This window comes from Eucyclogobius newberryi, unplaced genomic scaffold, assembly GCF_026437365.1.
Source record: "Eucyclogobius newberryi isolate DKJ021-1_F unplaced genomic scaffold, fEucNew1.0.hap1 SCAF_15, whole genome shotgun sequence".
Taxonomy (NCBI): Eukaryota; Metazoa; Chordata; class Actinopteri; order Gobiiformes; family Gobiidae; genus Eucyclogobius; species Eucyclogobius newberryi.
In genome coordinates, this window is record NW_027315779.1 from 15,404,138 (window position 1) to 15,421,745 (window position 17,608).

General features: G+C 40.1%; 3 protein-coding genes across 6 annotated transcripts; 2 read left to right on the forward strand and 1 right to left on the reverse strand.

The window, feature by feature from the left end:
* Positions 1–874: 874 nt before the first annotated feature.
* map7d2a (MAP7 domain containing 2a) lies at positions 875–10,983 on the reverse strand. Of its 4 annotated transcripts, XM_072446224.1 has the most exons (18): positions 10,648–10,982; positions 9,815–9,904; positions 9,387–9,470; positions 9,239–9,316; positions 7,722–7,885; positions 6,718–6,811; positions 6,219–6,305; positions 5,605–5,696; positions 5,433–5,539; positions 5,061–5,359; positions 4,600–4,744; positions 4,296–4,458; positions 4,119–4,214; positions 4,001–4,051; positions 3,784–3,811; positions 2,775–3,002; positions 2,468–2,654; positions 875–1,926 (listed from the first exon to the last, which is right to left on the reverse strand). In XM_072446224.1, exons 1-18 carry the CDS (start codon positions 10,691–10,693, stop codon positions 1,671–1,673), a joined length of 2,295 nt encoding a protein of 764 aa, XP_072302325.1. In that variant the 5' UTR covers positions 10,694–10,982; the 3' UTR covers positions 875–1,670. The 4 variants fall into 4 exon arrangements, with proteins under 4 accessions (XP_072302325.1, XP_072302323.1, XP_072302326.1 ...); XM_072446222.1 differs by having other exon boundaries at positions 2,468–3,002; XM_072446225.1 differs by lacking the exon at positions 2,775–3,002 and having other exon boundaries at positions 10,648–10,981.
* Positions 10,984–11,236: 253 nt separating this feature from the next.
* On the forward strand, positions 11,237–14,806 carry pdha1a (pyruvate dehydrogenase E1 subunit alpha 1a). The gene is made up of 11 exons (XM_072446226.1): positions 11,237–11,375; positions 11,907–11,975; positions 12,045–12,218; positions 12,306–12,432; positions 12,512–12,603; positions 12,686–12,778; positions 12,892–13,047; positions 13,160–13,231; positions 13,328–13,395; positions 13,553–13,661; positions 13,752–14,806. Exons 1-11 carry the CDS (start codon positions 11,256–11,258, stop codon positions 13,914–13,916), a joined length of 1,245 nt encoding a protein of 414 aa, XP_072302327.1. The 5' UTR covers positions 11,237–11,255; the 3' UTR covers positions 13,917–14,806.
* A 216-nt stretch (positions 14,807–15,022) lies between these two features.
* Positions 15,023–17,528, forward strand: prdx4 (peroxiredoxin 4). The gene is made up of 7 exons (XM_072446228.1): positions 15,023–15,294; positions 16,063–16,180; positions 16,254–16,370; positions 16,922–17,044; positions 17,127–17,257; positions 17,334–17,368; positions 17,476–17,528. Exons 1-7 carry the CDS (start codon positions 15,090–15,092, stop codon positions 17,524–17,526), a joined length of 780 nt encoding a protein of 259 aa, XP_072302329.1. The 5' UTR covers positions 15,023–15,089; the 3' UTR covers positions 17,527–17,528.
* Positions 17,529–17,608: the final 80 nt, after the last annotated feature.

The following is a 17,608-nucleotide window of genomic DNA, read 5'->3' on the forward strand; positions in this document are numbered from 1 at the left end:
GACAATAGAACTCTCTCTCTCTCCTTATGTGATGTCATAAAGATTACGTGATGTCATAAAGCGTATGTAAACACGATGTTCCTATGTTTGTGTGAATTCTGTTCATCGATAAAACACCACAGAAGACAAACCTTTTTGGATTCTGATGATGTGTGTTCCAGCTGTTTAACTCATTCTTGGTGGGCTTTCTCTCTCGTTCTCTCTCTCCTTCTCCATCTTTCTCTCCCTTTTTTTTAACCTATAGCGTAAAAAACATACTTTTAAGACGTACAACAACAGCAGACGTACAACTAAGGTAGCAGTGAATGCACCTTTTCAGTTGGCTGCAACCGCCATTAAAAGTAACACAACAACATCTCTCGGGTTTCTCTCTCTTTCTCTCTTTCGCTGTCTTTCTCGCTCTCCATATTTTTAACGGTATAGCATAAAAAAACACATACTTTGTAGATGTACAATTACAATAGGTGACGGTAAATGTAGTTGGCTGCCAACCGCTATTAAACGTAACACAACAGCAACAACAACAACAACAACAACCGTTTATGTGTGATGGTTGTGGAGCTGCAGTGGTAAAATTGATTCACAGTGATGAGAAGTAACATAAGTGAATCTTCTCCTTGAGACGCCGTATTTACAGCAGTGAAGCGCCAATTTTTCGCTGTCCCAGAGGCTGTGGATACTTTTTTTTTTATCTCCCTGGGATGGCACGTCAGAAAAAGTTTGGGAATCTCTGACTGGTGTAACTGGTGATAAGGATAAGTATTTTTGGCTCTTGTCCCTTTACACAGCCACAATTTGAGCTGGCCATCCTACTCACTACAGCCTAATAAATGCACTGAAGCCTGAAAGAGAGAGAGGAAAAAGACAAACACTATATGATTGTACATTTTATTCATTCAGGTAATTGTGATTATAGTGAACATGCACAAAAAGCTGTCATGACAATAGGCCATTTGGTACTCTTCATTTTGTGCATCTGTGTAGATTCTGAGGGTCTCGATTGATGCAAACTAAACATAAATATGGCTGCAGTCTTTACATAGTGGCCAGTTAGATGTGTACAAAAAGGGTTGCACAAGATGTATTGCAGCTTTTTAACACACTTTTTTCAAATAAACCAAAGCTGTTTACATAGTTACACCAGTGTTTGCAGATGCTCAGCTTGTATTGTGCCTCAGACAATAATTATGTTCAAAGCATTGCCTTGAGACGGTTTTGTCTATTGATTTAAGTTAATATAAGCATTAAGCAACTTCAAATGCTCCCACAACTTCAGGCATCTGATATCAAGGACACTTGCACATTTATGGCAAATACTGGAGTGCAGTTTCTCTATACATGCATACATATAGTTTAAAGGCAAGTAGGACATCTTAAGTGCTTCTATAATAAAATTGTGCAAATAACACAACCAAGCTTATTTTACTAACACAATTTTTTGTAATTAAAGTATTTATCGTAAATCCTAAATTATTGCAAAAACCTGATGTCTAGTCTGTTTTCCCCTGACTATGGTTAATCATTATTTGGAGAAATATTATAGCTACATTCCAAGATATTTATTTCCAGTATTTGTGACATATTGCAAGTTACAGTTGATATTTCTACACCAACCAGTATGGCTCAACTCCTATGAAGAAAGCGGCACAGGGAAGGCAAGCATGTCAGTTCTACTTAACAGTGAGTTTATTTGAGGATGGAGGTGACTTCCTGACCAGTTGTGAATCTGTTATCGGGCTGACCACACCTTGGATTAGATTTTGGTTGCAGTCTCCAATGCGGTTCTGAGGGGAGAGCCGTGGGTTCAAGCTTCCTGTCAGATCTATCAGGTCTTCAAGTGCTTTGCTGTTGCTCAAGTTGCTGTTTGGTCCATCGTTTACTGGAGAAAACTCTGGGATTGAGATGAGTTCTTCCTTTGACACTGGACTGAAATACAACACAATACTTTTGATTTCTATGTCTTGGCTATAACTAAAGGTGCACTATGTAATTTTTCTGATGGAGGGTACGTCGCCTGCTTCTTTCCATAGAAATGTTATTGCTTTGCCTGGAATTTTTAACATTATTGCATTAAACTCTTACATTTACAGGTGTTTTTATTGCTAAAGATACATAGGAAAACATGCATTCTGTGACTGTGAGTGGGCTTTCCTCTCCACAGGTCTAGGCTCTCATTTATAAAGTGAGACGAATATATGTACGTACATGACTTTTCAAGGTCATCTATGTTCTAAAAAAGATAACTTGACATGGAAATGGACAATCCACTGCTGCCTGGTGGTTGAGGCAGTTTATATAGTTTTATAGATGAGACCCCTGATCTGATACTTGGCCTGTTGTGTCACCTGCTTGTCTATAGAGTTATTACATTTATTTTATACTGTGGATCAGTCGAGGCAAAGCAATAACAGCTTTAAGGAGACAAGGAGGTGGCGAAAAAGTGACACAATTTTAATGTTGGGCTTACCTGACTTCCATTGACTGCACTTCATCCCCAGAGCTTGTCCTGGATACCTCTAGAGGTGCGAGTTTGATGACCGGGGGAGTGAGTTGTCTCAAAGGGAGGGGTGTCACGGAGGGTTTAGTGACTTTGTCCTTGGACTCTCCGTTGACCTCAGCCTTTGATACATGCAGAGTTTGCTGTCTGCTAACCTCTGTGGTCATACGATTAGTCTCACTTTTCACGACTCTGTTCACAAACTCGCCACTGCTTTCCCTTTTAAATGCCTTATTCATTTGATTTGTCATTATAATATTTGTATTGCTCTGCTTGCCTTGATCCATATCTTTCTTCGGGATACAATTGGGTTGCTGGGTCTGTTTCGGCTTTTGGCTATCCACTTTTAGGGTTTTCTCACTTGTGGGGTTTTCCTTTTGATGAACAATCAGTCCTTCCCTCTTGGATGAAGTGCTAACAACTGCTTTCTTTTCACTTTTGTTTTGCACCACAATTTTTTGTTCTGATTGTTCCACCTTACCATCAACACTGACTGGTATTTCCCCTGCAGAGAATAAAAGAACACATGTCCACACATGACTCGTTTCTCTGACCATCTTTACTCTGGGCTGTTGAGCATTAGCAGCAGGCAGCACAGGCTCATGCTGCAGATCAGGTCTCTAGAGGCAGACTCAATAGACTCTACAAGGGCATTTTCAAGAGCAGCTAATTTTACTTCAGCTCCCAGTGCACAGCTTTCTACGGTAAATTGTGTCCATCAGCAGCAGTTCTTTGCACACTGCATCATGTTCCAGGCATGTAGCTCCACATGCACACGACTGGGAAGAGGTACAACCAGTCTCATAATGAAATCTAACCCTTTATCCTCTTGGTTTTTCTTGAAAACATATCTTTGCATTAATGTGGATTGAAACTAATCACCACAAAAAAGAAAGCTTTGAAACAAACAGAACGTGACTACTTAGATATTTAATGTATTTGTTGAAGGTGCGGTCTTGTTTTTTCGTGGGTTGGCAAAGTAAGTTTGCAATTACTTACATGCTACTTACTATACCTACGTAAAAGACCAAGAGGATAAATACATCTAATCAGGCACTGCAAAATCAAATTTAAAGCAAAAGATAAATGAAAAAGATAAAAGTGTATGAAACACAAAATTCATCTTGCTTTGAACCCATAGAAATGCTATGATTTTGACTTTTCAAAACCTTCCATAAGGGAATAAAATAAGACTGGAGTAACTGCTACATGCTTTAAAGGCGAGCAGCGCAGAGTGGGGAAAAGCATGGGTCAGTAGTGGCCCAAAGAGCAAGCGACACACTGACCTGTGTCTGCCCCGGCACTCTCCTCCACCTGCTCCAAACATGAAAACAGTCACAAAAAAGCTAAAGGCTCAGCAATCTTCAGATTTAATGAATCAATAGAAAAAAGCAAAACAAGTAAATTTAATAAAAATCTGATTCGAAAAATATATGTTACAAAAAAGCATTGAGGAAAGAAAACAAGGCAGAGGAACTGTACAAGCCGTGTCTGTCACGGTACCTTCATGTCCCCTTCCCCTTTCCGAGTTCGCTTCATTATTTCTTCAATTCTCTGCAGAAAGGAAAGACAATTATTACTTTGGAAACATTCAGTATTTTGGTTTTACAGTCTCATGAACCTTTTTGCGCAGCTGTCTCTCCTCCTCTTCATGTTGCTTCTGTAGATCCCGTTCCTGTTGTTGCCGCAATGCCTCTTCGGGTGTCAGCACTTTGGCCTGTTGTTGAAAATTAAAACATTCACTCTCATGTGTCACACTGGATGCGCACAGATGCACGGTGTTCTTCTTAATGTTCACCTCATTGTCATTTTGTATCTGCTGTTCATTTTCTCCATTCACTTGATTTACGTTGTCATTTCTCAGCACAACGTTTTCAAATTTTTTAATCTCCTCTTTTGGCGCCTCGACTTTTGCTTCCTGTTGTAGTGCGATTGGCTTCTTCAGCTGTTCCTTTTTCACGCTTTGTTGCAGAGAAATACAATACTTAGTCCATAACTAATACATTTTAAAGGTGCTTTGTAACTTTTCTGGTTGACCTGCTTGTCTCCAGGGATGTTATCTCCATGGAGACAAGCGAGTGGCCGACTCCTTCATGACCCACCTTTCTTCCTCCTGCGCTCGCTTCTTTTCCTCGTGTTCTTTCAGAGCTCGAGCCAGACGTCGACGTTCAGCCAACAGCCTCGTGGCCTCCTCCTCGTTTGTTGTTCCCGCGCTCAACTTTCCAGAAGAAGTGCACAGAGTAGTATCTATCAAGAGAGAGAAGTCTTATTATTATGTTATCAAATTATTGTATCTTTGTAAACGCTCATATTCTTATTTTACTTGACATGGACATTGTACATTAAATGTATTGCACAGACCAGAGAAAGCTACAAGCACGTTTTATTCTGTGGTCCTGGGGAAATGCAAAGTGACAGCAAGTGAGTCATGAAATGGCCCATGAATAGCAATGACTATGAAGTCCTCCACTGTCATCAATAAAGATCTATCTTGTCTTATCATATCTTATCTGTCAATTGTCATTGATATTTAATGTTCAAAAAATGCAATTAAATGTCGCACCTTTTTTCTTGTCTCCTTCCTGGACACAGACGTTTGGCTGAACTCCTTTGTTCTTTCTTTCGGGAGACTCAAACTTTTCGATCATGTTCACTTTAACGCCCTGCGGAGGCCCACCTTTGGAGTCGGCACTGTTTCTTTCCGTTTGGACACTCCTCAGAGGACTGTCATTTTTTGAGACTTTGTTGTGTTTTTCCTTCATCTCATCTGCTTTCTTGACCCCCTTGAGATTTGCATTCTGTCTTACTGGAGAGTTTTGCTGTAGGTTATTGGGTGAATGGGTACGCAGATTTGACACAACCCTGAAAAAACACAGGAAGGACATAGTTTAAAAATATAATAACAACATAATTCATTCATCCAATATGGTCTTACTTAGATGTGGGAGAAGTTGCTTGTTTGACTGCAGCTGGAGATTCAGATCTTCTCAAAGGGGAACCATAACCCGGAGAGGCATTTCTATATTTTTGCAAGCGCTGTTTCTACAAATTCAACCAAAACAATAGATTATAGACACTGTCTGTGTATTTTCATGGACACAACTCACTTTAGGGGTGTTTGGGGTGGACTGAGAGCTTCCTTGAAGAACCACTCTGCTGTGATCCATGCGATATGGGGATCTGTGCGGGCTACAGGGCGCTGCAACAAGATGTGATTTACTAAAGCAAATCAAATATTCTTCTCACGCTCAGAGTGAGTGGGGAGTGACTACATTTCTAAGCCTACAAACTCAACCACAAAAAAACCACAACATTGTCTAAACATGCACAAAAAAGAGGGTTCTTGGTTACCGACACATGCTTCTAAAGGCAATCATGTTCACAATTTGCCAAATCAAAAACAGAAGAACAGAGACATAGACAATTAAATGTATTTCCTAGTTCGTTTAAGATAAGATAAGATAAGATATTCCTTTATTGTCCCACATGGGGAAATTTCATTGGTGCAACGCAGGTAGATCCAGACTTTTTGGAAATAAATATGCTTTTTTGTCATTTTATTTTTGACAAAATGATCTGCATAAACAAAAACCCAATCAAATGAATATGCAGTGCTAAGTCAAACATGCACGTCATGCCTTTACCTAACCCACAGGAAGCAAACGACTAGTGAATGACAGAGTGGGCAGATACATGTGGGCAGGACAGGGCATAACTTTACCAGATTCGCTGACAGCAGGAATAGGGGAGGCAATGCCATGGGAAAAGGCGGAGGCAGCGGAGGGGAGAGAGGCATTCTCACAGTCACCTAAAGGCAGCGGGCGGAGCAGAGCAAACAAAGCATTATCAACAGTTTATCCAAGCAATCAACATCCAGATCCAGAGACCTGGATGGCAAGTCATTCAAAGCACTCAAGTGTTTATGCTGTGGTTTGAAAAGATTTGACGTACAATTTAAATCTGTTTTGTTAAGGGTTCTTTAATTGATTTTATTTTATTAGGCAATTATAAATTATATTGTTGATATTAGGCTTTAAAATCATGATCAAACTGTTATTCATACAATAGGTATTGTATGCAACTGTCCTCATTGAGCTTTATTTCTGCTCATGCAAAATAACCCAGGCAAAGGAGAGACAATCACATTCGGTTAGATGCGGGAGATGGCAAACTGCATTGTGATGTTAGAGGCATTCCGGTTGTTTGTGTGCAGAGCCCACCTGCGCCTGGATATCCTCTGCCCCATCGTCTGCTCCTCTGCTCCAGCTGGAGACTGCGCTCCAGAGACTTCTTCATCCGCGCCTCCAGTCTCTCCTGAAGCACACATGCAGCTCATTGTTATATTTGTAAAAGAAAAAACAATAAACTGATACGGTTAATAAAAATCTTGCTTCCTATATCACAGGTGCACAAATGTGGGGGCATGTCTGCATAGACTGCTGCCCCCGAGACCCAGCCACAGATAAAGTGGAAGAATATGCAAGCATCGATATGTTGTTTTTGCTAGGTTGGGCTTAATTGTGCAAACAAATCTGAAATGATCTGGAGGGGGTTAGGGTTAGGTCTTGAAAAAAACAGAAGTTTAAACATTTTTAACATTATCACAATACAAAGTTTCGCAAATAGAAAATTGACTGCATAAAAAACACATCAAAAGAAAATACGTTTGAAATAAAGCTACGTATCTGCTACACTGTATATAATGACATATTAAAGGGGACGAATGAACCTTATTACAACAGTGAGTACTCATCATTAGTTTACTCAAAGTTCTATTTTCCTGCATGTTTGAGTAATTCTGTATTGAGGCTAAATTGCTAAAAAAAAAAGAAGAAAAGTTTTCCTGTTTTCACCTACCTCCTATCCCCGCCCACATCACCACACTTAGTTGTGATTATGTGAAAAGACTCCAAGTGATACATGTACATTTTCAAACATAAATGATAATGTAATGTGAACAGGAAGTCAATGGACCTATTTCCATTATCATGCCGTTTTAGATCAATATTGTGGTTTACAATTAACAAAATGTAAATGATCTACTATATTATAGTTTAATACTAAGTATGTATAAATATGTCTCCAAAGATTTTTGTTTCCATTTACTTGCTCCTTTTTGTCAGTTTTTTGTCCTTCGTGGTGTCAGTAATCATGATCATAATTACATGCCCAATATTGGTAATTCTAAGCCCTCAGCCCCAGTAGCTCAGGAGCAGTGCCTGACCCTCTCCTCCTCGAGCTGATGCCTCCTCTTTTCCTCCACCGCGGCTCGGCGCTGATCCTCTCTCAGACGCTGCTCCTCGAGACGCCGGCATCGCTCCTCCAATGTACGCTCGTATTGCAGTTGCGCACGCCGCTCTTTCTCTTTCATCACCTGCTCTCTGGCCGCTGAAACACATTCAGGAAAACTCTATTGATTTAACAAATCCACAAATATGCCTTAGGATTAGCTCTGGTTCATAACCGGTTTAGTGGTTGTCTGTAGTTGAGTGATCTACAGTCTGTTAGTCTTTGTTTACACTAGTGGTTTAGATGTTTGTATGTGGTTTAGTCTTAGTTTAAGCCTTAATTAGACCTGGTTTTCTCCTTTAATCTGGTTTGGTAATCTATTTGTATCACTCTAGGTCCAGTAAAGTGTGAAATGTATGATATGTAGAGCAGAGTTATGCAAGAACAAGAGACCTACTTTTGCTAACACTTCTGTCTTTACATCCCCTGAAGCGAAATAGAAATCAGCGACCTCTGTCGTGACACATTATCTTTGTGGGGATAGTGCATGTGAGGATAATCTTGAGATAAGATTTACAGAGAATCTTCTAACACCAGAATATTACTGTGCTTAGTTTTAAGAAAAGTTTTTAAACATAATACCGGTGGTATATTTAGAGGGACTGGAGTCACACACAGTGTTTTGGTTACAAAATACTGAATACCTGCATTCAAATTTATTTTATTACATATTCAATTTCTTGTGTCAATCAGACTACTGTATTCTGAATACTAACATTGAATTACATTATATCATAGTCTAAAAAAAGGGGGGCCAAGGGGGGCACGAGACATTTGGAGAAATGTGCGCACATTACACGTGACAGACAACATAAAAACGCCCAGTGCAAACACGGGGTAAATCTCTAAGTACGAGAGAGCAGCGGAGGAGTGGGTCAGCCTGCCTCTGTGCCCCCCTTTTCCATTAAAAAATAACACAACAACAACAACAACAACGAGTCATCGCCGTGCAGAAAGCAGTTTGTGTGTGACGGTCGAGGTAATCCACAGTGACAAGAAAAAAGGTGAGTGCGTCTCCTCCTTGAAACCCTGTATTTACCACAGTGAAGCGCTGATTCTGCGCTGTCCCAGAGGCTGTGGGGGGCGTGGATCCTTTTTTATCTCCCAAGGTTTGAGAAGCTCTGGTCTATGCAACAGTCTTAGTCAACTAATCTAAAACAGGTGGTATAATATTAATTTGGTATAAATTATGTAGCTAGAACTGTTAAAATGAATTGTTTGTATTATTTTATGTGTTATTATGAGTATTGTACCAACAGATGCAGTTTTTTTTTTTTTTTTAATCATTGGTCCTTTACAACTTTTTTCTGTATGAATGCAAATTGTTTTGTGATTAAAGAATACAGGAGAGCCTCTGTAAAAGCAGTCTGCCCAAGGGCAAATTATGACTGAGCGAATGAACAATGGATAAATGACAAACATCTTAGACAGAATGATGATTTCATGACTTACCAAGACTTCTCTCTCTTTCTTCACGCCTTTCTTTGGCTAAACGAACCCTGTCATCGGTCTTCATATAACCCTCTAAGACTGAAAACAAATAAGAACAGAAATTAAATGAAAGATGATTTTGCCTGGCTTGTTAAAACAACTCCCTTACTTGCTTTGTTGCTGCTGTTTGTTTGGACATGCAAAGGAGACGCATGACCATTTATTTGTGGCTTCTTCTCTGTGCTTGATGGAGCTAAAAGGACCAGAAGATCGAGTTATGGAGGAGAGACTCAGCGGTGATACATTACTGTCTGACATTATAGCCCAGTGCAGTGGCGTAGTGCTGACTTGTTATCAGCGGAGAGAGCAGTCTGTACACTCTGCTCTCTGTTGCTAAACAGCACAGTGTAAAATGCCAAAAAGCCCCAAGCCAAGGACACTGCAGTTAGAGTAGAAACAATCAGGGTGCAATCTTTAATAAGAGAGAGCCCAACATATTTTATACGGACTATAAGGACATTCTGTTGTACAAGCACCCAATCCAGAGAATATATTCACCTGATGAAAGAAAAAGGGGAGAAAAGGGGTGTTACTCACTAGTTTTTCCAGTTTGAGCTGGAGAGCGGTGACCATTTGTTGGAGATTTCTTTTCAAGAAGAGTGATTGTGGGTGGTGCCATCTTCTCCTCTAACAAATAAATATGAATACATTTAAAAAATATTATTATTAACAGCCAATATAAACTATGTGAGTTATGATGTATGTGCTTGTTTAGTTTCAACTCCTATAAAATTGTGACCATTGTAAATATGAGAACAAAATGCAGAACAGTCTTATAAAACAAGTAAGTAGCTTTGCCTAATCAAGTAAGTAGTTGTGTTTTGAGAAGGGCATTCTGCTCTGAAATTCTGCACTTTGGCAAAGAATGCATGAATGAATACGCAGCTTTGTTCGCTGAATGGAAATATTACCTTTTCAGAAAAAGCTGCACACCAGCTATACTTTCTGATTAGGCTATTTCAACTATTCCTCTATATATTTATTCTATTCTATTCAGTTGATTGTTGCTTTTTGTTGGGCTGTGGTTAGAAATTTGAATGAGGCCTACACCTGTATTGGTTACTGATTATTCAGTGAACTCCATTATTAACGGTGTGGACTTTTAAAACGTTTAAAGAGTCACCGTGGGTCAAACAAACCCAGACTAGTCCACCACAAATACTTTTTGATTCAGCAGCCTGCCTCATCATTACGCAATTCGCTTTACAGTGTGTAAAAGAGCTATATACCCTCTTATCCCTGACTGACTGCCATTAGAGCTGATCGAGCTGCGCGTGTTGGGGGTAGCAGCTCCGTGGCCTGTTTAAAAGATCTGCAAAATACACCTACGTAACGAGAAATCAATATTGAGAAGGTTTTTTCTGATTTACCTGGGTTCGCAGAGGATGCAGTAGTTTTCGCAATTGTAGTAGACATGAGTTCTCCCCAACAATCTGCAGAGACGCCGGGCAGATCTGTCTCAAAACACAGTGAGCTAATGCCAACGACTACCAGACAGAAATGAGCCGGATGCTGCGAAGGTCAATCTGAGCAGCAGATGATGGAGAAGAGCTGGGGCTAGTGCGGAGGATGCTGCGCACTAAATCACTTTACCGCCGCACAGAGCCACTGTGCTGTACGTGCGCACTGTGCGTACTGCGTAATGATCCTCTGCACTCTGTGCCATTCAGCACACAAGCACAGAACACGCAGAGAGAGAGAGAGACGTGCAAGGGTGAAGGAGGACTCAGCTCCTTGTTAAAGACAAAGACAATTGTAAAAGACGTAAGACTGAGCCAAAGCACCAAAACGACAAGCCCGATCGGATGGTATGTTTATATTCATCCATAGTAATCCCAATGATCTGTGATTTCACACCGAAAGATCAGAAGGAACATAATAGACGCAATATGAATTCACCACGTGTAATATTGTTGTTTGTGCAGAGTCATAGGCTCAGCGCTGCCAGCAGGGGGCGATAGTGGCGTGTTGTTGTCAAATGTTTAGAAGAAAAGGCTGCACCGGAAGTGTCAGTGTCACGAAAGGACGGAGGACGCAGCTAAAGCTAAAGATGCTGACCAATATCTCCTCTGTGCTGAGAGCCTGCGTCCAGAGACGTGTAAGTTAAAGCTATGAAAAAACAACATGGTCTTATGTGGACATTGTGTTATCAGAGTAAAAAGACAAGGTTTCTTTCAAAAACTCTTGCAGTTTTCTGACCTTGGCAGGGCGATGATAGCTTGTTTAGCTAACACCGCTTAGCTAGTAGTAAACGACTCCATTAGTGAAGTATTGTTATTAGTTTCTTAAACTTGTTAAATAAGACTTTAGGTAACATTTTAGCCACGTGGATTTTCCATGCAGTCCATCAAATTCCAGATGTTGTTGTGGGTTTTCTATTGTTGCACTTGCTGTTCTCCTAATGCCTGTAAATAAGAGTGTTTTATTTTGTTTTTATTCTGTTTACTTACCTGCTAATAGTATTACCTATTACCTAGTCTTGTGCTAGCTATTTTTATTTTATTTTATTTTATTCTATTATCATTATTTTATTATTATCATCTTATTTCCCCCCAGTTTGATTGCAAATTAAATGTATTTTAGAGATGGGATTAGGAGTGGTCCATCATTGTTTACTTGTCATCTCCAGGGCGCTGCAGCCGCCATGTCCGCGCGCACCTACGCAGACTTCACCCCTGAAGCTTCATTTGAGATCAAGGTAAATCAAGTTTTTAATATTCTTTGCATTAAACAGTGACACTGTACCTGTTGAATAATGTGTGCGTAGAAGTGCGACACGCATAAGTTGGACGAGGGCCCTGCCACTCAAGTCGTAATGACTCGAGATGAGGGTCTGAAGTATTACCGCACCATGCAGACCATGAGGCGCATGGAGCTGAAGGCAGACCAGCTTTACAAGCAGAAGATCATCAGAGGCTTCTGTCACTTGTACGATGGACAGGCATGTGATCATTAATCAGGTCTAATGTGACTAATATCAGCTGAGCCTCAACTCCAGTATTAAAACATATTATACTTCTGTCTTTAGGAGGCCTGTGCTGTTGGTATTGAAGCAGGCATTAATTTGTCTGATCACCTGATCACTGCATATCGGGCCCATGGTTACACCTACACTCGAGGAGGAACTGTGAAAGAGATCATGGCTGAACTTACTGGTCTGTTTAGCAAAAAAAGTGGACGTAACATTTTTATCCTGATGGAGACTTGATGCCTTTTTATGTTTTGTGTTTACAGGGAGAAGAGGAGGTATTGCTAAGGGTAAAGGAGGTTCTATGCACATGTACTGTAATCATTTCTATGGAGGAAATGGAATTGTTGGTGCTCAGGTATTTATTTGAAGGGACAAAAAAAATGAGGATGGTTTTAAATTAGTCGCCTTTTAAAACTGCATCAATTTCATGTGTATAGGTTCCTTTGGGTGCAGGTGTGGCTTTGGCCTGCAAATATCAGGGCAATAATGAGCTCTGTGTCTGCCTCTATGGTGATGGAGCTGCCAACCAGGTATGGCACAATTACTTTGACCAGAAACTATGTTCTATACTATTAACATGCGAATGGTTGAGAAAATGCATAGAAACACTTTTTTTAATTTATATTGTTTTTACTTTTCACAGGGTCAGATTTTTGAAACTTACAACATGGCTTCTCTTTGGAAACTACCTTTAATTTTTATCTGTGAGAACAACAGATATGGTATGGGAACTTCAGTAGAGCGTGCCGCTGCTAGCACAGACTACTATAAGAGGGGAGAGTTCATTCCTGGCCTCAGGGTAAAAAAAACTGCAAATGTGTTCAATGACAACATATACAAGACTGCATAATATATCAGAGTTAACTTCAATATATACATTTGTATGACTAAATTAAGACTTCTGCTTTAAGATCGATGGTATGGATATCCTGTGTGTTCGTGAAGCAACACGATTTGCAGCTGATCACTGCCGGTCTGGAAAGGTAAAGCTCCTTTCTGCATTTGAAGCAAAATAGTATTGTAAGTTTGTATTGTACTTTTTAAGTGTCCTTTCTGACCCATTTTCAATTTTATTTTAGGGTCCTGTCCTCATGGAACTACAGACATACCGCTACCATGGACACAGCATGAGTGATCCTGGTGTGAGGTAACTACACAGTTGTACTGCCATTAAGTAATGTAATCGCCATATATAAATGTGATATTGTCAGCTAATTATTGCCGTTAATCACATTTGTCTATGTGGTGAAGCCTTTTTAGAAATTAATAATAAACAATGCATCATGTCCACTTTCTTATTCAAGTTATCGTACACGTGAGGAAATCCAGGAGGTCCGCAGCAAGAGTGACCCCATTTCTCTGCTGAAGGATCGCATGCTGAGCAACAATATGGCCAGTATAGAGGAGCTTAAGGTACTGTCTACATTCATTTAGTTAAATACTTCACATATTTTGTCTATAGTATTCATATATATTGAAATGTATTCTGTTCTTTGTCCGCAGGAAATAGACATCGCAGTTAGAAAAGAAATTGAAGAGGCTTCACAATTTGCTACCACAGATCCTGAACCTTCACTGGATGAGCTGTGCAATCACATCTATCACAACGACCCACCAATCGAGGTCCGGGGCACCAACCCCTGGTCCAAGCTCAAATCTGTCAGCTAAATTTACCTTTTAATTGAGTCTTTGTAATGAGGTTCCAGCTGTGAGGTCCCAGCTGTGTTGTACTGTTGTAATATCTAGTGCCTATTGCCTGGCACTTAACCATCAGCAAGTCCGATGAGTCTATAATATATTGAGCTTCAAAAACCCAAACCTGGAAAACTCCAAGAAGTCTTCTTCGACATAGTATTTTATTCTCAGAATAGTATACATGCCCTTGTTTTTATTGTTAATATTGTAACTATCAGTTTTCAGAAGTTGTATGTGTGTATAGATACAGTATATATTTAATTAAATTTACCTTCTTGCTGATGCTTGGGTAACTGGAAACTTTTCAAGGCCCTTTGTTTTCCAACAAACTGCTTTGGACTATTAACTCTTATGTTTCATTTCCCACTTTGCCTTTTTCTTTCTTAACACTCCTTATTGCATAAACATGCAGGGTAAATGCTGGTGTGGATACTGTAAATACACTTGTCAGTAATACACAACTGGTAGCTGGCATGGAGCGTGTATATTTTGGGTGATCCCCCTCTTGTACCTCTGTGTAACTGCTCGCCTTTATACCACACTATGTGCAAGAATTAAACAACATCAAATAGCTGCCAATTTCAACAACTCTGCCAAAAACATTCAAATGCACATGAATGTCGTGCTTGTCAACAGCCGCAAGCAATTGTTTTTGTTTCACCGTTTATTCACTATTTCCAAAGAATAAGGGGGAATTACAGTGAGGGAAGATCAGATTAAAGTTCAAATGTGGATAGACCTATACTGAAGAAAAAATGTTCAAAATGACTGTTACACAAAGGAAAAACAGACTTTGGAAAGAATTACTCCATGAAAGTAATGGTTTGATGTGTAGCATTGAAATAAAAGACTCTTTTAAGGCATCTGATTTTTGTGTCACAGTCTGACTTTCCTGGCTTCATACTTGGGTGCATTCAAACTGAAGTGAAATATTTGGATATTTAGATTTTCAGAGTGACTGTATTTTAAATGCCATCGTCTATTAAACTGTTGGGTAATGGGACAATGGGAATAACCTCTAAGATCCAGCAGGTGGCAGCACTGCTCAGATCCTCGATTAAGGACCAGGAGAAGAAGACAAACAAGGAAAAGGATTCAAAACCAGCCGTGACAGCGGTGGCTACGTGCACCCGAACCATCGGCGCTATGGAGCTTTTGTCGCGGCCAAACCTGAAGGCAGATCTTTTCTGTGCCTTGTGCACATTTCTGCTCTTCATCACCAAAGTCAGTTCTGCAGCGGAGGACGCGAAAGGCTCCCAGTGCCACAACTACGCGGGAGGACACGTTTATCCCGGGGAGGCTTTCCGTGTGCCAGTGTCAGACCATTCACTGCACCTCAGCAAAGCAAAGAGTGAGAGAAGTTTACCGACCTCCTGTGAACTTTGGGCATCTGCCTCCTTGATTTTATTCGCTCAAACGTCTCTTCACACATGCCTGCTAAAGCATCCCACATGGAATCCCATATCCTCAGTGGACGATGGCTGTATTATTCCTCCACTAAGACTATATTATTAAGAGGTTTTTGTTTGTTACTGAAAGGACACGTCACTCTTAAGAAAAGCATGGTGATATGTCCGCCCCTTTAACACATGACTTTACATGGCACATCTCCAACACTTTCAAACAAACACATGAATCACTCAAGAGCAAAAAGACCATCTCAGCACTTGTTTTAATGACAACCCTTAAAGTGACACATCAGTGAGATGGCCATGGTGTGTCATTTAAGCTATAAATGACGAGCTTTTGCTTTCATTCTCATTATTAAAAAGGAAAATTAAGGGCGGGAAAGTTAAATTTAAAGGTTGTTTGCTACCTGATTTGTCTCAATGGACAATATTATACACATTATGGTTTTGCATGTACATGTTCCGCAGTGTGTTAATGGGAATTATTTTTGCTTTTTATTCAATTACACATTTACTTAACAAGTTTTTGATGCTCTAAAATACCTTGAAAAACATGCACTCTTCCAATAAGTGTGACCACCTATCGCACCAGTAACTTTGCCTGGTTGCCCTTCCTGCTTGTTTCCATGGAGATCGATACAAATGAACATTCTTTACATTGTATGGCTGGCCCTCCACTTAATGACACCTTTTAATATGATATTTTACAGTTTCTAAGCCTGCACCGCGCTGGGAAGGAACAGCCGTTATCAATGGGGAATTCAAAGAGCTGAAGTTGTCTGACTATAAAGGCAAATATCTTGTCTTCTTCTTCTACCCATTGGATTTGTGAGTAGCACTGCAGGTGTTTGCCTTTGTGTCTAGTTTGAACAAGAGATTGTGAGTGCTGTTTGTTTTGCAGTACCTTTGTCTGTCCCACTGAGATCATTGCGTTCAGTGATCGCGTGCACGAGTTTCAAGCCGTCAACACAGAGGTGGTCGCCTGTTCGGTGGACTCCCAGTTTACACATCTGGCCTGGTGAGACATGACACAATTACAATAGTGCACAGTTAATACAAATCGTTTTGAAATTTGTGATTTGAATTTCACGTAATGCATGAGCTTTACTGTTTGAATTGGGCGTCCCCAACCTTTTTTCTTCCAGTGTACTTAAACCAGCAGTGTCAGATTCATGTAAACTTTGTATCATCATATTCACAAACTCGAGATATTGTAATAAGTTTAAATCCACCTGGCACTCAGGAGGTGCAGGTGGGAATAAGGGAATTTATTTGAGAATAGTGTTGCATTCTTGACAAAATTTGTGAATCATGAAATGGAGATATTACCAGAATTGCCCTAATTTGCCAATATAACATAAAGCATTATCAATAGGCATCCAAAGTCTACATTTACAGTAGTAAGAAGCACATAATGAATCAAATTGGAACTATTCAGCGTCTCATTTATAATTCCTTAATCCTCGGGAGTTACTAGGAAGGGAGTGGAGAGCTATTTGTAGCTCCTGAGTTGCAGATTGGAGGTTTTATTTATGTATTTATAACCAGTTTTGCTTGTTTTTGTGTCAGGATAAACACGCCTCGAAAGCAAGGAGGTCTTGGACAAATGAAGATCCCTCTGCTCTCGGATCTCACTCACCAAATCTCCAAAGACTATGGCGTCTATCTTGAAGATCAGGGACACACACTAAGGTATAGAGTGTATACCAATCAATTTATGTTCAGGAACTTGAATTGGACCAAGAGTTGTAAAGTGTTGCTTTGCCTTGTCAAGGGGACTCTTCATCATTGACGACAAAGGTGTCCTGCGGCAAATAACGATGAATGACCTCCCAGTGGGGCGATCTGTGGATGAGACTCTGCGTTTGGTCCAGGCCTTCCAGTATACTGATAAGCATGGAGAAGGTATGGCTGCTTTAGGGTATTTAGTAATTGTAGTTGTGTGTACGAGGTAACGCATTATTGTTTTACTGTCTTACAGTGTGCCCAGCAGGATGGAAACCTGGCAGTGACACGGTGAGTATCTTTTGTTGATTTGAAGAATAAAAATCATAATAGTCAAGTCTATTGTTAATTGATAGTTTGGTTGGTTACTGTATTTACTTGGTGCATTGTCTTCACAGATCATTCCAGATCCTTCGGGCAAGCTAAAATACTTTGATAAGACTAACTAAGCGGCACTTATTCCACCAAACACTAGTGATGGTGCAATAAAATGTTTGTCTAAAAAAATGTTTGTTTGGTTCATGGGAGGTT

Excerpts from the sequence above, each read along its gene's own strand:
- pdha1a (XM_072446226.1), top strand. The coding sequence starts at position 11,256 with ATGTTTAGAAGAAAAGGCTGCACCGGAAGTGTCAGTGTCACGAAAGGA. Across the intron at positions 11,976-12,044 it reads AAGCTTCATTTGAGATCAAG|AAGTGCGACACGCATAAGTT; the intron begins GTAAATCAAGTT and ends ATGTGTGCGTAG. Across the intron at positions 12,779-12,891 it reads GTGATGGAGCTGCCAACCAG|GGTCAGATTTTTGAAACTTA; the intron begins GTATGGCACAAT and ends TACTTTTCACAG.
- prdx4 (XM_072446228.1), top strand. The coding sequence starts at position 15,090 with ATGGAGCTTTTGTCGCGGCCAAACCTGAAGGCAGATCTTTTCTGTGCC. Across the intron at positions 15,295-16,062 it reads GCACCTCAGCAAAGCAAAGA|TTTCTAAGCCTGCACCGCGC; the intron begins GTGAGAGAAGTT and ends GATATTTTACAG. Across the intron at positions 16,181-16,253 it reads TTCTTCTACCCATTGGATTT|TACCTTTGTCTGTCCCACTG; the intron begins GTGAGTAGCACT and ends TTTGTTTTGCAG.
- map7d2a (XM_072446222.1), bottom strand. The coding sequence starts at position 10,693 with ATGTCTACTACAATTGCGAAAACTACTGCATCCTCTGCGAACCCAG. Across the intron at positions 7,886-9,238 it reads AGAAAGAGAGAGAAGTCTTG|CGGCCAGAGAGCAGGTGATG; the intron begins GTAAGTCATGAA and ends AATGTGTTTCAG. Across the intron at positions 5,540-5,604 it reads CCACCCCAAACACCCCTAAA|AAACAGCGCTTGCAAAAATA; the intron begins GTGAGTTGTGTC and ends TTGAATTTGTAG.